The following is a 17,206-nucleotide window of genomic DNA, read 5'->3' as shown; positions in this document are numbered from 1 at the left end:
CAACAAAAATGACTCAATTTTCCCCAGTCCTGTTTACTACTATTCATAAATAAAAAACAGTTTACATTTTCAAATCCTTATTAAAAACACCTTCCCCTTCATTCTGGTTTACACCAGCTCAAAGATGAACAACAGGCAGAACACTCAATGTTCAGATTTTTACATTTCTCACACTGTAGAGGTAGTTAACACAGCTTAGAAAACCTCAAATGTACAAAAAGTATATGACCTATACTAGTCCTGTCCATAAAATGTAATAATGAAAACAGATACCTGGTCTTGCACAGACAATTTTGTTAGGTGCTCCACATATTTGATATCCTAAATAGATCCACTTGGCTGAATATTCCATTTTCCTAACTTTAATTTTTCTTTGTCCTGGTTTGATCAAAATAAGATAAGTCATACATTGCTTGGGAATATTAGCTGGGTACTGAGAATGTATTTTGTATTCTCTCAACCATAACTCATTATAAGGAACTTGCCTGGCATCAATAAGTCACTCCTGCCTTTTTTGTGAGCATGTGACACTCAGTACTCTGCTGCTAGGCTATTTAGTGATAAAATCTGATGTAATAAAATATTAATTACAGCTGAGAGGTTGGGTGAGAAATATGAACTCAATTACAGTCCCATATTATGAACAAAGGGCAGGGTGAAAAAAATCCTTTAGTTATGGAGGTTTTGGATAATAAAAGAACAACTTGGGACATTAGAATCAGGCTGAGAGCTCCCTAAAAGGCAATCTACTATTAATCTTCACATCAGGCATAGAATTTCAAGTAAATTATCCCTGGATGAAAGATCTTTTCTGTTGATATTTTCTTAACTAATTTAAAGATTTCTTTATCTGTGCATTTAAATTTTTCCCTTCAAGTCATCATAATTCAATAATTTAAATTATGTAACAAACACAAGGACATACCAATTATAATTAAACATCAAACATTGTACACTCTATCCAAAATGGTCACAGTAAATGAAATAAAACAAATAAAATGAGCCCAAAATAAAACTTCATTAATCCTGTCAGCTCAGGCTGATGCTCCTTGCAGAACTGAAGCAAATGTGGTTTTGCCTTCTTAAAAAGCCTGATTACTTTGCAAAATATCGATAGTGGAAAATTTTAGATTTTTTTTTATTTTAATGAGAGTTTTTCTATTTCATTCACCCTTACAAATAATGTATACAACAGGGTTTGCTGGACTGATTCTGGAAGTAAGGAACCACTACTCAGTTCTCATCTCAGCTCTGCCACTGATTTGCTTTGCTGCCTTGGGCAAGCCCCTTTGCTTCATTTTTCTCCTATCTATATAGCATGAATAAACTCATCCACCTACATTCAACCTTGGAGCCCTTCAATTCTACAAAACTATTCTACAAAAACTCCATGTCATACAATAAAATTCATCCTACAAGACAGAAAATCCCCATAGAAGAGAAATTTTAAGGGCCCAGGACTGTAATTTACAAGTGTTTTGTGAAAATTAGCCTATATTTGTACAGCACATGCAAGTGATATGCATTATTGCTCTAAATATAAATGGAGAAATTATCAGGTTTCCACAAGATATTGAAAAACTACTTTGAGGTGCTTTGTTCTTTGAACTCAGAGCTACTTCAATCGAAATTCAGGGTGTTCATAAATTCACACTTCACAGGATCAGGCCCCTTATTATTACTGACGGATGAGCCACAAAAGTTTCTCAGTCAGGTCTGAAGAACCAACCCCAAGTTCAGAGGTTTACAGAGCTTTCAGTTTATCCTGACTTCTGATCTGCTCTCGTATCTTATGATCCTTACTTCCCCCTTTCTGATAATAAAACCTACTTTGTTATTCCCTTTGTTTCCTCCTCCCAGTCTTATTTCTGTGCCTTCTTCCATGCTGTCCCCTAACACCTGGAATGATAATTAAAGATAGCCTGAAAAATTTGGACCTTCAAAGTGAATTTTCAAACAGATGTAGCAGTATATTAATCTCCCACCTCCCCCACAGTCCACAATGGAAAATTAATGTCTCTAATTTTCCAATCCAAAAATACAATATATGTTAATATACCCTCTAACTTGGGACCCCATGATGCAATCTGATCTATGCAGAAGGACTCTTCAGTCTGTAGAGAGAATCATTGACGTCAGTGAGATTTATGTGTGGGTACAGAATCCACTAGCATTATAAGGGCCTTAACAGAATGTGGCTAGATTATAAACTGGGGTAACTATGAGCAGAAGTTACCCAAATCAGTTCAAACAATATAACATCTAAATCCTATGCATAGTAGTGAATTTTCAGTAGGGCCTTACCAAATTCATGGTCCATTTTGTTCAATTTCACGGTCACAGGATTTTAAAAAAAGAAAATTTCATGATTTCAGATATTTAAATTTGAAATTTCACGGTGTTCAACTCTCAAATGTTTGCCAACATTCACAAGGTGGGGCAGTCAGTTTGACTACCTTTCATGCCGAAGGAGGCCCAGGGACAACTTCAGACCATGAGATCCATTGCTAAATAGACTAGATGGAATTCCATTAGCTCAGCCTGAATAGTGCAGCCAGTGCATTTCCTGTTCTAACAAAAAAGGTCAGTGGCATTCAAGTGATCAGCCTCTTCCCACCTCCTTCCAACCACAGAAGCTAGGGAAAATGAAGATGGAGATGGAGCCCATCAGGTCTTCTTTCCTCAATGCTGTCCCCCTACCTCCACAATGTGGGGGATAGAAGGGACTAAACAAGGACTCACTTTTCCTCCCCTCCAACTTTAGGAAGAGAAAAAGTGTTCAGGGTCTACTAAGAGAACAAAGGATAAGTTCCCGCAATCAACAGGGAGGCTCTCTTTTTTCATTAATCTAAATAGGATGAATGTGCCTGGTCACAAATCCAAACCTCCAGAATAATTAATTTTGAGATCTGTACACATCTCTAGGAAATACCACTTTACACTGTAATCAATTTAAGGAATTCACCCTAAAATCTGGAGGTCAGATAATTACATATTGTGGCTGGATTTGGGAAGGGGTTGGATCATTTGAAGAATGCAAACAAAATCTGTGGCTGTGCAAATTGTGGTTTAAGAAATAAAGTGATGGTCTTAAGGAAACAGGAAGTATCTTCAGTCACAGATCATGCACAAGTGACTGGTTGCATTACAGGTATTTTTTTGTTTCCCCACCTTTCTGGTAGTAGACACTGTAAGAGATGGGATACCACTCGCCTAGATGAATTGATGGTACTGTTTCTCAAACAACATGTTTTCAGATCTTTTGACGAAAGTTACTATAGTACAACAAGTATTAATATCTGATGTACCCCATTATACTCAGAATGTGCCACCTCTAAGAAACAGACTTTAGTAACTGCTGCTTTACTTCTGTGCTTTTCAACAACTAAAACTATTGCAGTGATACAACTGTGCTTTGGGAAAGGCACATGAGATATAGAAGCTTTGCAAATGCTACAACATCCAAACTTATATATATGGGAAATTGGACATATCCAATGGCAGTTATTAAGACATACATGTAAATGCAAAATAATGCCCATGCAGATGGATCAAACTCCTTATGTACCATATAGCCCCACAGTCTGAGCCCCACAAGCCCAAGTCAGGTGACATGGGCCAGCCCACCGGTGTTTAACTGCAGTGTACACATATCCACAGCTTCCCCTCTATTCAATTTAGGGCCATATCATAGTTTCTGTTTCCACAAGTGGAGAGTATGGGGAGCCAGTGGATCCCAGCTCAGGAAACTGGAATAGGAGATTGCCATCTCTGTGGCATCATTCCCCTTTCCTTTGAGTCTAACAGTGTTCCTCTGTGGAGAGTCTGCAGGGCACTGGCCAGCAGCGTGAAATGAGATAAGCAGGTCCAGGGGAACAGCTAATCTTTGAGGCATTGTCTCCTGTTCCCCAGACTCGCATGTCATCTGTGGTAAGTTAATGCTGACTTTGTAGTCTCTCTCTGCAGGCAGGAACGCATGAGGGGCAGAGGTGTTTTTGCCAGCATGACCCCTTACAGCTCTTTCCAGCTAGATGAGAGCTTCTGCATAATTTAGGATCAAAACAGCTGTTAAATACAGATGAGGTTCTAGCCTTGTGCTGCTACTGCCCTGTAATGCTAATCCTGAAAACAGTTTAAACTCTAAAGGTTAGAATGTAGTTAATCCCTTTACCCCCATCATCCACAGTAATCTCTTCCCAAATTCAACACTTCTGTAGTGCCTTAGACATCGATCTTACCATTCTTGACATCTATGTTAAGATGAAGCATTTCTATTGCTCCTTTCTAAATAGTAGATGTTATCAGTAGTACAGTCCAGTAAGTGGCTGTAATGTTTCTTTATGTCATTTAATGTAAACTGGTTTTGCAGATTAGCTCTTACTTAGTAATGTTTTACTGTCATGACACTTGTTGGAAATGCCATTGATTCCTCCACCTGCTTAAATGAATAGTACTGTGAAAAGAAAGCTTTTCATATTAATGTTCAGTGAAATGAGACATTATTCAGCATACAACGGTAATGTTTAATTGGGAGCACATTAATAGTTAATTTTTTCTCCCTCCATATAGAGTTTCTCCTCTCCTTCCTAATTTTACTTGTGATCAGATGAGGACACTGACTTGTTTGCTTGGAATGTCTGCTCAAGATGCTACTTTAATACAATTACAGACAAAACAATTATATAAAATAAAGTTATTTAGGTTAAAAGTGATGAAATGCCAGAATTTAATTCGCTCCTGCAACCTTAATTCTGCCTCCTTACAGGTTTGCATTATGATTGTCTTTAATTTTAGTTACATGACGACATATTCTTTCCACAAGACCTCTGCAAGATAGTGAGAATAATTAACCATTGAGTCATAGTAAATTCTCCATCACTGACCATTTTTAAATTAAGATTAGATAATTTTTTTAAAATGTATGTTCAAGAAATTATTTTGGGGAAGTTCTATGGTCTGTTTTATTCCGAAGATCAGACTAGTTGATCACAATGGCCTCTTCTGGCCTTGGAATGTTTGGATCTATGAAGACAGCCCCTAGCAGTTGAATAAAAGGCGGTGTGCTTGGTTTATTCATAGCAGCCTCCAAAGGGATGAAGTAGTGTATGCCCTCCCCCTAAACATAGGAGGCACAATCCCTTTATAACTTCCCCAGAGCAATGTAGTGATGTGAATCTGCATTGCCCGCAGTGTGGGTCCATGGCTAAATGCCATAATCTAGCTCTATATGCACACTAAAAAGCCTGAACCAAGATTTTTACACTGATGCTGGGCACTGCCCGTCAACCTTATTCTCACTTAGAAATGGGGCTCTCCTGAGGGAAAAAACCTGTCAGAGTCATAAGCAAATAGGTGTTTGGTGGCCATATTTTAATATCCTTTTGAGCATAGCTTCTGAGCATTTTAAAATGAAGAAACTTGCACAGTTACGCAAGGGTGATATTTTCTAGTCAAGAGATTCAGGACTGGAACTGATAATCTGAGGCCCATGAGTAGGGAAGACTTGTGCTGTGCCTGGCTGATGCCAAGGTTATTAGTCCAGCAAACTCTGTGAGCACTCTACTCACAAACACTGCACTCTATCACTAATGAAAAACAAAATAAACATTTAATAATTATTTGTAGAAGACAAATGTGCCGTTGTAGAAGGACAAATACCTATAGGAAATTCAGCCTAATGCTCAGTAATTATTAGAGCTTGGGTTTTGTAATAGAACCTGAAAGTAAGAAAATCACACAAGATTTTGGGCCTGATGGTGAAAATGACCGTGTGCTGTGTGAACCTGTTGCCACGGTTTTCCTCAGTCACTTGATCTACTTTTACCACCAAATGTATTTTAAAATTCTCTTAACATTTGGAATGTACGAATTAGTAGACATTTTGTCAGATAATCTCAGAGTACATAATGCAGTACAATGCATTTGCTTTAAGTCACAGTCACTGTAATCAAACTTTTCTCTTTCTTCATTTTAAAATGCTCAGTCAGTGTTGATGTTCATGAAAACTAACTGAGTCTGCAAGAGCCAAACAAGACAAGAGAACATCTCTACATAATACTGCCAATGCATATGGGCCTTGATGGGCAACACCTCAGTGCCTAGCCTGCTATGATTTCCAAATATAACTGACTAGGTTGAGCCAAGTAATGATTCTATGAAGTAGATGAATGCTCACTAGAAACTGATCTATTCCTTTCACTTGGGACGTCACCTTACTTTGGAATGTGACCCTCAAGAGGAGAAAAACTAATGAGATTCAAACCATGGTAAAGTTAACCTCTCTAGGAAAATTTTTTGAAAACAAAGAAAAGTAGTTATGGGTAACAAAATTAAATAGTGACCCAGGTTATTTCTTCCCATCATTGTGGAATAAGGTAACAACAATTGCATGGTAAAGAGTAAGTTAATTTTCTTGGCTACCATTGTTTTTATGGAAAAGATGGCTTCCGTGGGACATAAGCCACACTGTGCAAAATCCCACTGCTCAACTGGGGAGAGGGCACATGCATGTTATATAGTAACATTAACAGACTGAAAGCTGCTCAAGACAAGGATCATATCACTCTATATGTCTGACAGTTCTAAGCTCAACGTGGCATTAATTCTGAATGGAGCCATGGTAATATTAATAAACAAAACAACAACAATAATTTTCATGATACAAACAGTTAGTGCGATAAATCTCTTCAAAAAGGGGGAAAACAAACAAATAAATATTGTTGAAAGATACATTCCCATGCAATCCTGTTCATCAGCTACTTAGGGAACACCTGAATTATACAGCCTTATCCTTATAGATAATATCGTAAAAAACAAAACGAAGCCCGGCTTTACTTCGACAAATGCAGGAACACAGTGCAACAGCATCTTTCCACTATGTTTTTTGAACAGTGGACTTGTGTGCATGGAAGTCTGGCACAGAAGTGTATGCGCACTGTTAAAAATGTAGGCTGTAATGCCTCAGTGCTTAAAGCATGGTCCTATTCTGAAGAGTGACTGTAAAACTGGCACTACCGTGTGCATATATTCAGAGACTGATCTGCTCGCTATAATGGACAAAGTATGTTTTTATCACTTTTTACTCCCTTTAACACTCAAGAGACAACAAATCAAAGGCGCGTCATTTACTATAGGGGAAGGGGAGCAGTCCCCAGCCCGCAACCCTGGGCTTGCCCTTCCCTCTGACTTTTCATAGGTTTCTATGAAACAGAAAAGTTATCTGATTAGATTTAAGATGTACTTTACCCATCCTGTTCTAACACTGGAGTTGCTTAAGATCTCTCTTATTTTAATTGTTATGGATTAGGTTTTAATAATCATGTTAATAGATGACATTAACAGGTACCATTATCGGTGGGGTTGTCAGTGACCGTTGGCACTGCCTGTAGGAGTTAAGGAATCAAAGTCTCATTTGCCAAGGGATCCTGGGACTAGCTGCAGTAAAAACATTGTGCCAATTTCAAAACAAGCTAGCACACAAGCTTCTGTAAAATCATCTAAGCAACTTGGACCAAAAATTCTAATTCCAGTCACAGTAAAAATTCAAAGCAAGTTCTATAGCATAACAAAAAAGGATTACAACATTTTTACAGCATAAGCAATTATTGCACTGCTCCCTCAATTAAACTGAGATTGACCCTTCAGCTGTAAAGAAGAATACTTGTTTGCCATAAAGAAGTGACAATGATGAGCTTCAATAAAGCTCCATCATTTCTCGATCTCAAACTTGCTCAAGCAAGCTTGTTGGCTGACTTACAAGTTGTAAAACTATGATTTGGAAATACAGGTTGCAGACAACGGCAAGTAGCAGGAGCTGAGCCCACAGACCAGCATTCAACTACACACCTTTACATACTCCTAAATTATGCATTCTAAATAAAATATAAACAAGAAGGAAGGTTACGATAGGCAAATAGAGAACAGACATTTCTACAGGAAAATCAAACTCACTTGATGCTGGTTAGACTGCAGAGTCTTACCGTATGTTCAGCATATAGCATTCTTAAAATACTGTATTTCAGAATTTTAGTAATTTAGTAGTAGTATTTGAACGTCACCAGGTCATTATCTGTCAACTGATATCTAAAATGTTTTTCAGTGTGCTTTGTAAAAGGCAGAAATGTGCTTCCCATCTTAATAGGAAGATCTTATAGAGACTACCAATTATTTTCCTTAGGTGTCTATATCTCTCCCGCCCTGGGTCTATGTCATTCCCTCTTCAGCTATGTCTATACTAGCATTTTTTAAGAGATTTATCACCATTGCACCAACACTCAAGCACTGCCAGCAGTGGGAATGGTGTAACATTACAAATAAATAAATAAATAAGTAAAGGTAGCATAGATAAGCTTGTAAAGGGCCATAGGTCAGAGTTAAAACTGCATTCATTTGGGTGCCTTCTTCTGCATGTACTATTACTACACTTTTGCATATAAACTGGGCAACTGTGTGTGCAAACATGGCCTCTGACTATGCGATTCAGTATTCAAATGTCTAAATGCTTACGTGCTTGGACCCTGAGTTTGTGTCTGCAGATACCACAAGTGAGAACACAAACTCAGGGTCCATCTAACTGCATCCTGCTCTCTGACCTCACTTCATGTAAAGCTGGACCTAGGTATCTCTCTCTTCCCCCCCTCTTTAGGGGTCCACAGTGCCCTTTAGGCATAGCCCTAAAGAGAGGAGGAGCTCCATTACCCCAAAGGGAGAACTAAGATGCTTTCTGCCATGAGGAGCAAGAATACCTTCTGGGTACAGAGTGGCTGCGGCCCAACTCCTGTGTGTGTTGTTATTTACTTGTATACATTTGGCCAGCCTATGGTGCTGGCCAGTGTGTATGTAGGGGATTCTCCTTTTTATCACCTTCAGGGAACATTGTGCTTCCGGGTAGTAAATATGGAGCAGCCACTGAACAGGCTGCAATTCTGAGTGGGCTGGCAGAGGGTGCAAAAAGGGGCTCCCTCCACACCGCAAACTTCTCATAAGAGCCAGGCAGAATCTGGCCTTAAGATTTTATGTCACTTTCCCCTCTTTTAAAGGTGCTACAATGGTCCTATATTAGAAGACTTTTTGTAGGGTGGTGGATAATTTATATATGGAGAATTATGCTGCTGCTTTGGACAATTTATGTTTTGGCACACCTTTGGGATTTTTCAATGGCAAGTAAAGTTCTGAATGGATAGCCTTTGTTGTGAACTTTTGTTTAGACTGAAATATAATTTAAAGTACACACAAAAAAGCCACATTAAAAGAACATTAGGAAGGCTTCAAGCTATTACCAGCAGGAGAGTGAGTTTGTGTGTGTGGTTTTTTGGAGGGGGGTGAGGGAGTGAGAGAACCTGGATTTGTGCTGGAAATGACCCACCTTGATTATCACACACATTGTGAAGAGAGTGGTCACTTTGGATGGGCTATTACCAGCAGGAGAGTGAGTTTGTGTGTGTGTGTGTGTGGGGCGGAGGGTGAGAAAACCTGGATTTGTGCTGGAAATGGCCCAACTTGATGATCACTTTAGATAAGCTATTACCAGCAGGACAGTGGGGTGGGAGGGGGTATTGTTTCATGATCTCTCTGTGTATATAATGTCTACTGCAGTTTCCACGGTATGCATCCGATGAAGTGAGCTGTAGCTCACGAAAGCTCATGCTCAAATAAATTGGTTAGTCTCTAAGGTGCCACAAGTACTCCTTTTCTTTTTGCAAAGACAGACTAACACGGCTGTTACTCTGATACTTGTGGGTATGGTTTTAAAATATTATACATCTTTTTATAATGTACTTGCTTTCACATAACATAACACAACACACACACAATTTGCAGAAAGAGACATATATATAATAAACATATTCAGACAATTTCCACTCAACCAGAAGCCTTTAGAAACTCAAAGGACAAAAAATCTTGTAAATCACAAATATTCTAAACACCAATTTAGCTAAAGCAACAGATAACTAAGTAAATATATTAATTACTATTGAATGTATTATTTCTTTACAGAAATATAACTACAAAATAATCACCTGGAAATAAACAAAGTAACAGCCATAAAACACAGAAGACTATACTATTTTACTGTATTATAACTGTTAAAATATATTTTAACAATATTAAATTGTGTGATTCTTTTAAAACTGACGTACAGCTTGGTCTCCTTGATTAACATGAACTTTACTGTAGCAAATAGAGGCTCTTGCACATGTCTACAAAGTCTACTTTTTGAAGTTTCCTTTAACTGCCAAACAATAAGCATTTCTTTTGTATATTGTGATTATGGGTGAGGGGATTCTAAACAAGGTAAAAAAATAAGTTTTTTATATTTCACTAAAGAAAAATATTTAATCATGGAAAAGAAACCAAAGCTCTTAGTTACCTCAAGTATCGGCATCACTGACTTGCATACCAGATTCTGTACTTTCCCTACCCACTGCAGGAATGAAATAATTGTATATGACGCAGCTGATGTGTTGATCAATAAAATGACAACAACAATTTACACTGAAAAGTTTAGTGCAATTCCAAGAATCTGCATTAACGAAGCAGGGTGCTTATAACAGAATCAATAGACAACCATCTTACTTAGTGAAGTGCATACATGAAGTATAGCTGAATTTTCAACACCCAGTGAATATAGATTAAAAAAATAAAATCCATTCCCAGAACATGTTCTGTAAATGATGCAGTGACAATATATCTGAGTGTGTAATGCACAATAAAACTTTAAATAATATTAAAGGAATTCTAACTTTAATTTTTATTTCCTCTTTCACTCATTATTTACACTCGTAGTTTGGCATCTGCACCTATTTTATTTTAGGTGCTGTTGCAAAAGAGCTTTGTAAATTTGCTGTCATGTGTTCATTTGATTCTGTCAGCTCTGTAGTTTGATGTTACTCTAAATCCCTCTTTCTATTTCCCTACCCGCTTATCCCCTTACTTGGCATTTTAAAATCTCCCAACTAGCGCCTTTGTATTGTGGGTGAGATTTTCAACCTATCGATAACTTCCAGGAGTCAAACTGTATTTAATTCAGTAGGCTAGATAAAAGCAATTGAACTGGTTCTTTAGCTATGGTCTAACAAGCCTGTGTTTATATAGTAACATAACTACTTTGTGCCATTTTAATCCAGATGTTTATATTCAGGACCATACTACAACACTGAGAAATAAGATGAGATGAACCAAAGTTATTTAATAAAATGGTTTGAAACAGGAAAGCTAGAAAGAGGGAAAATATATGTGATTCCAGTTCTAGTATAATCTGTAAAACAGGCCGGTTCAGATAAAATCTGATTTTATTGCTTTCAGTTTTTTCTCAACTGTTTCGTATGTTCCTGCAATGGGGCTGCTTACCGCACCCCGCGGGGTTTGGCCTCCTAGCCCGACTCCCCAGTGAGTCAGGACCACTTCAAGCTGGTGCAACATCCATGCTCTTTATTCCTCTGTCCGGTCCCCACCACCAGACTTCAACTATTTACAGATTATGTATAAATTTGTCCTAGCACAGGCCTCAGTGGCAACAGGGTAGTAGGCTCCTGGCTCCTTCTCAGCTTACTCTCCCCGACTGGTCTCCGCCCCCTTCTTTGGACTCACTTTCTCCCAAGCTTTTAGCCTCTGTTAACAAGGCTGACAGGTGCGGCCAGTTTCCAGGCCAGTCCTAGCTAGTGGTCCAGCTCCAACCCATTTCCCCTGATTGGGGCTGGAGTGACAGGACCTGATTAGGGCTTCTCCTGCAGCACCCTGCCACAGTTCCCAAAAAAAAAGTCTCATTCAAAAAATTCTTAACAGTAAATAAGGTTGCACCTTCCTTCTTTTGGATTCAGCCTTCAAAAATAGATACGTTATATTACAGAAAACAGAAAATAATCTAATTAAAGGTAGTATACCTTGCTGTAATACTATATTAAATAATAATGTGCAGTGGAATAGTTCAATTTACTCATGTCTGGATATATCAGAACCATACTTCTGAAACTGACAAAAATTATCAAAAACTACATCATCAAAGTGCCTTGACAGTTCTTAATTATGGATGTTAATGCTTTCTTTCAGTAACAATAGGATTTACTGTTTTAGACTCTATCTGATAATTCAAAAGTAAAGAGCCTAATCTTGCAAAAATCTATTTCTGTAGTCTTTAATTACACGTATTTAGAATGCTGAGCTCCTCAGTGGTTTACATTCAAAGCTATCAGGTCATTCTTCTGTTCCCTTCTGTAAAGAATGAAATTCTTTTAATCTAAACATTGTAAGATTTACACAAAATCGTATACCTACTTGTGGAATACAAACCATTACAAAATGGGAAGTTATATCCATGTAAATCAGTAGTAGAAAAATCTAAACAGGTTGAGCTATTGATTTTTCAGTGTTCTTTCCTCTTCCTGCCAAACTGGTCTAACTGTTAAATGTTAAATTTCATTAATTTTATAATCCATTTTTTTGGTATTATTTAACTTAGTAAAAGTCTTAAATAGTTGTAAGTAAATTCTGAGGTAAACAGGAAGAGCAGATATAAAAACATAGCAGGTCAGGATAAAAAGTGTGCTATGTCCTTGAACTCATAACATTGTAGTAAGCAATTACCTTAAAGTAGTAAAAGAAGCCACCCACACAACAGCACTGTGGCTTTGTTCCTTATCTTCAAAGAACAAGCCACTTGCATCTCGATCAAATCTTTTAAACAATACCCGAACACACAACATCAAAGCACTTTCATTTTCTTCAGTTATTTAATTTAATTAGCACTAATACAGACATGGATTTAGACTCTGGTTTCTGTGTAGAAAATCCCCAGAAAACACATTCAAGAAATTAATCCATTTAATTTTAATTTTGTAAAGATTTCCCCCCTTATACCTGACAGGAGCTCCTCTGCTCTGTGCAGGTTTCAGCAGGATTGTCACAGTACTGTCAGTTTGATTCAAAGGTGTTTCCAGTTCATAGGGTGGCATAGATGGTGCTAGGCGGAAAAACAAGAAGCAAAATAGACTAATTATTTCTAGGTTTGTTTTAACAGTTTATTTTAAAAATGGATTTGACACATATAAAGACCTCTTTAGAATACAGAGTTAGTGCAACAGCACAAGTTAAACAACAGATAATTAAGTAAATGAATTCAGAAAAACAAAAACAAAACACAGAGCTACAATAAAAATGAAACAGAAAAAACACACTTCGTGGCCATTTTCAAAAAGCAACTAGTCAGTTTGGATACCCAACTTGATATACATTCAAAGGGCCTGACACTTAGAGAGTGCTAAGAACCCAGCCTTTATAGGTCAAAACTCTTTTTAGTTGGCAATTTGAACACCCAAAAATTGAAGAATGCAAAATCACCAATTACTTTTGAAAACGGAGGCTCAACTTTCTTGCTGGTGGATGAACATCAGAGATACCCTCAGATCTTGTCACCACGGACATTTCAGTCATTTATGTAGCTAGTGAGGCCATCCCTTAGTGTAGACACCATTTACAACAGTGCAACAGGATTAGCATTAGTGCAGTTTATCCCAGTTTAAAACCAGAGTAAACTGTGCTGGTGCAAACTGTCTACACTGGTGCCTGAAATCCCACTGTAGACAAGGCTTAGTTAGGTGGTGGTTGTTACTTTTTTCATTGTCATAAAGGACTTCACCTCATTCTGTGCATAGGCTGGACAGTGTTCAATTGCTATTCAAAATTTTCTTTTATCCTCACTGTTCAATGTTTGGCCCTAGGCCTTATTTACTGCACACTATTCATTGATTTATAGGTTAAAAGGCCAGAAGGGACCATTGTGATTTCTAGTCTGACTTTCTGCATAACACAGGACTTCTCTGAATTAATTCTTCACTGAACTACAGCAGATCTTAAACAAAATTTCTAATCTTAATGTAAACGTTTCCAGTGATGGAGAATAACCATTGGTAAATTGTTCCACTGGCTAACTTCTCAATTAAAAATGTGCACCTTGTTTCAGGTAAGAATTTGTCTAGCTCCAGCTTCCAGCCATTGGGATCTTGTTATAGCTTTGTATGCTAGATTGAAGAGCCTTCTATTATCAAATTTCTGTTCCCCATGTAGCTACTTACAGACTGTGATCAAGTCACCCCGTAACTGCCTCTTTGCTAAACTAAACATAATGAGCTCCTTTAGTCTATCACTCTAAGACACATGTTCCAATCCTTTAATCATTCTCATGGCTCTTCTCTGAACCCCCTTCCATTTATCAACATCCTTCTTGAATTGTGGACACAGTATTTCAGTAGTGGTTGCACCATTGCCAAACACAGAGGGAATATAATCTCTCTTCTGCAACTCAAGATTACCCAGTTTATATATCCAAGGATCACATTAGCTCTTTCGGCCATATCATCGCAAAACCTGCTATGAAGACAAATTTATTAATTTCCCCATGGGATTTTCATGGTATTCATCACCATAGTATCAGAGTGTTTCACAAACATTAATCAATTTATCTTCACAACTGTCCTGTGAGGTGAGTGGATGGTATTATCTCCATTTTACAGACAGAGCACTGAGACCAGTAAGATTAAGAACAAAAGTATCCACTAAATTTGAGTGCCCAGTTTGAGACACCTAGGACCAGATTTTCAGAGTACCCAGTATCATATAGCACTTTATATATTCAAGCAGCGTTCCCATTGATTTCAGCTGCAGTTGTGAGTGCTCAGCACTTCTATAAATAATGTCCCGGGGTCGCAAGTCAGGAAACCAGAAAATGAGGAACATACAGTTAAGTAATCATCTCTGAAAAGTTTGGTCTAAGTGACTTGCCTAGTATCACACAGGAACTCTGGCAGAGGCAGACACAGAATTCAGTTCTCCAGGGCAAACTTTAACTGTCTTAACCATGACACCATCCATTCTCTTCCTGCAATCCCCAACCTCATTCATTGCACTCCTTCCAACTTCTGCAAAAAATAAGGCAGGAGTCCTACAGGTAACAGTCTCCATTACTACACCATCTGATTCGTCCCTAGAACAGGTCCAACTGTGCACTGAATGAGGCAGAGGTCTTTTGCAAAACATAGTACTTCATCATGTAATTAAAGACTATATCATACTGCATATATACAAGGGGGCTGAATTAAGGATGCAAAGGCACCCTTAATTCTGGCATTTACAAACTTCTGAACACTTGACTTTGCAACCTTACTAATGTTTTTTTAGCATAGTTTTGTCATGGATATAATTTCCCAGGTTTTAAAAAAGCAAACTGAAAAAAACAGAAGTTCCACCATGTGGCATCATACTGACTCCCAAGTGGCCTCTCAGCAGAGTTGGATCCCTCAGATGGTCCATACAGATATCTGTTACTTGATCTAATGAAGTAACTGATAGCAGTAGTAGGTTGCCATCCTCTATGTAGACTAGTACTATGGGGATGGGACACTTTGCCAGACGTTTCACAGATATGTGCTGACAGCAGAGAAATGAGGAGACTCAGGAACCATTGGCTCCATTCCTAGTACCAGTCTCCTTGCTCAACCAGTCCCAAACTCTCTCCTCCCTCCAGCTCCTTGTCTAATTTCAGTGTTCCCCTCTCAGTCCCCTATCACCAGTTCTCTATTGGTCCCAGTCCCTGCCTCCCAATCTCCCCAACTCCCAGTCCTAGTCTCTCTTCCCCCACCCCAGCCCCAGTCTCACCAGACTACTAATCCCAATCTACTCCTTTCCCTCTCCCCATTCCATCTTTTGTTCTCTCTGTATTCCAATTAGATGGTTTCCTCTTCCATGCTGTCTGGGTGCCAGCAGGGTGGTCACTGAGAGCACGGGGAGACAGGCTTCCTGTTCTCAGTTCTGGTGCCTGGCTCCACCCTAACCTGGAGCAGCTGGGTGCAGACATTACAGAGAAAGTCTTTCTGAGCCCCCCACAGCCTGGACTGGAGCATGCTCAGCTACTCCTTGGGAATGGCCCATGAGCAGTCTGGTTAGCACAAGGAACTATGACAGACTCAAGTATGCTCAGTGAGGACAGACTCTTTAGAGACTTTAATTGCTAAATTCTAGCAAGTCTCCATGGAGCATGTATGAACTGTGATTTTTCAAAGGCTTATAACTTGGGCCAAATGTGGATGGATTTTCATAGGGATGGTAAAAGGCACATCCCTGACACAAAGAATACCCATCCTGCCAAATTTCAATTTACTAAGCACAGTGGTTGCCAGAATTTTTTAACTTGAGCAAACCAATGTATTATTTCCTAACTTTGTTCCTGGAAATGGCTGAACCATGTTTGCTGAAATTAATAATAATAATAAAAATCAGTCTGAGTCAGACAGCATGGAAAATTTTAGCCTGCTCAGTTGAAGTTTAGCAAACTTATAAGCAATTGAGAACAGGGTCTTATAATGGGAAGTGTCAGGCAACTCTAGTAGGTGGTGCTACCAGCCCTGCCTAAAACACCACAAATTTACAAAGGAATCACTTTTTCCATCACTGACAAACAGCCAATTCTGTGATGAAACATGGCATCTGTTTACCAGGGCATAACAACGCTATTAGGATAGGAAGTTAAGTATATCTTATTCTACTGAAAATGCAGTATAGATTTAAGAGATTAAAATGTAATTACACAAATTGGAAATTGGCCAGAACAATTGTAAAATGTCTTAGGAGATCTTAGCACTTTGGTTTTACATCTCACTAGAGAAAGGTATTGACAGCACAAAGCGTCCTCCAACCTCACACTGGAACGCTGGTATAGGACTGACTCAGAGGGAAGAGTGTCACTTCCTGAATCATCCCCACCACTTCAGGCTGGAATTTTTAAAGAAGCCTAAAAGAAATAGATGCTTAACTCCTATTTAAAATTCAGTGGGGACTGGGTGTCTAAGTCCCTTGGGTTCCTTTGAAAATCCCAGGGATAGGCATTCCCTGTTCGTGTCCCACCAAAACACAGGGGTAGGCCTCACCGTGCCGGGGGGAGGGGGGGAGGGGAGACCTAATCCTGCCGATTGTTGGGTGGGGGAGGGGGGGAGATCTGATGTGCTCATGGAAACAGCTGGTGCGGCTTCATGTGGCATATCTTACCCACAATGCATGTGTGTAATTCCCATTCATGTTAACCATTTAACCATTAACACCACTATTTAAAAGAGAATAGCTATCCTAACCTTTCACTACTGTTCCTAACTCTCTAGATTCTTCTCCTCTTCCACTACTTTGTTCTTTCTCTCTATTCTCATAGGGCCTGATTCTGCCA

General features: G+C 38.7%; 1 protein-coding gene across 9 annotated transcripts in view; it reads right to left on the bottom strand.

Annotated features, from left to right (window-relative positions):
* PTPRM (protein tyrosine phosphatase receptor type M) overlaps positions 1-17,206 on the bottom strand; it is an 832,874-nt gene that overhangs the window by 266,885 nt on the left and 548,783 nt on the right. For all 9 annotated transcript variants that reach the window (XM_073331568.1, XM_073331567.1, XM_073331560.1 and 6 more), the window contains one exon: positions 12,856-12,958. In XM_073331568.1, the coding sequence (XP_073187669.1) occupies positions 12,856-12,958 (103 nt within the window). The remainder of the gene's footprint in view (positions 1-12,855; positions 12,959-17,206) is intronic.

The sequence above is a fragment of the Lepidochelys kempii genome, chromosome 2 (genome assembly GCF_965140265.1).
Source record: "Lepidochelys kempii isolate rLepKem1 chromosome 2, rLepKem1.hap2, whole genome shotgun sequence".
Taxonomy (NCBI): Eukaryota; Metazoa; Chordata; order Testudines; family Cheloniidae; genus Lepidochelys; species Lepidochelys kempii.
Note: the sequence above shows the minus strand (reverse complement) of the source record. Positions and strands in the feature narration are given on the sequence as shown.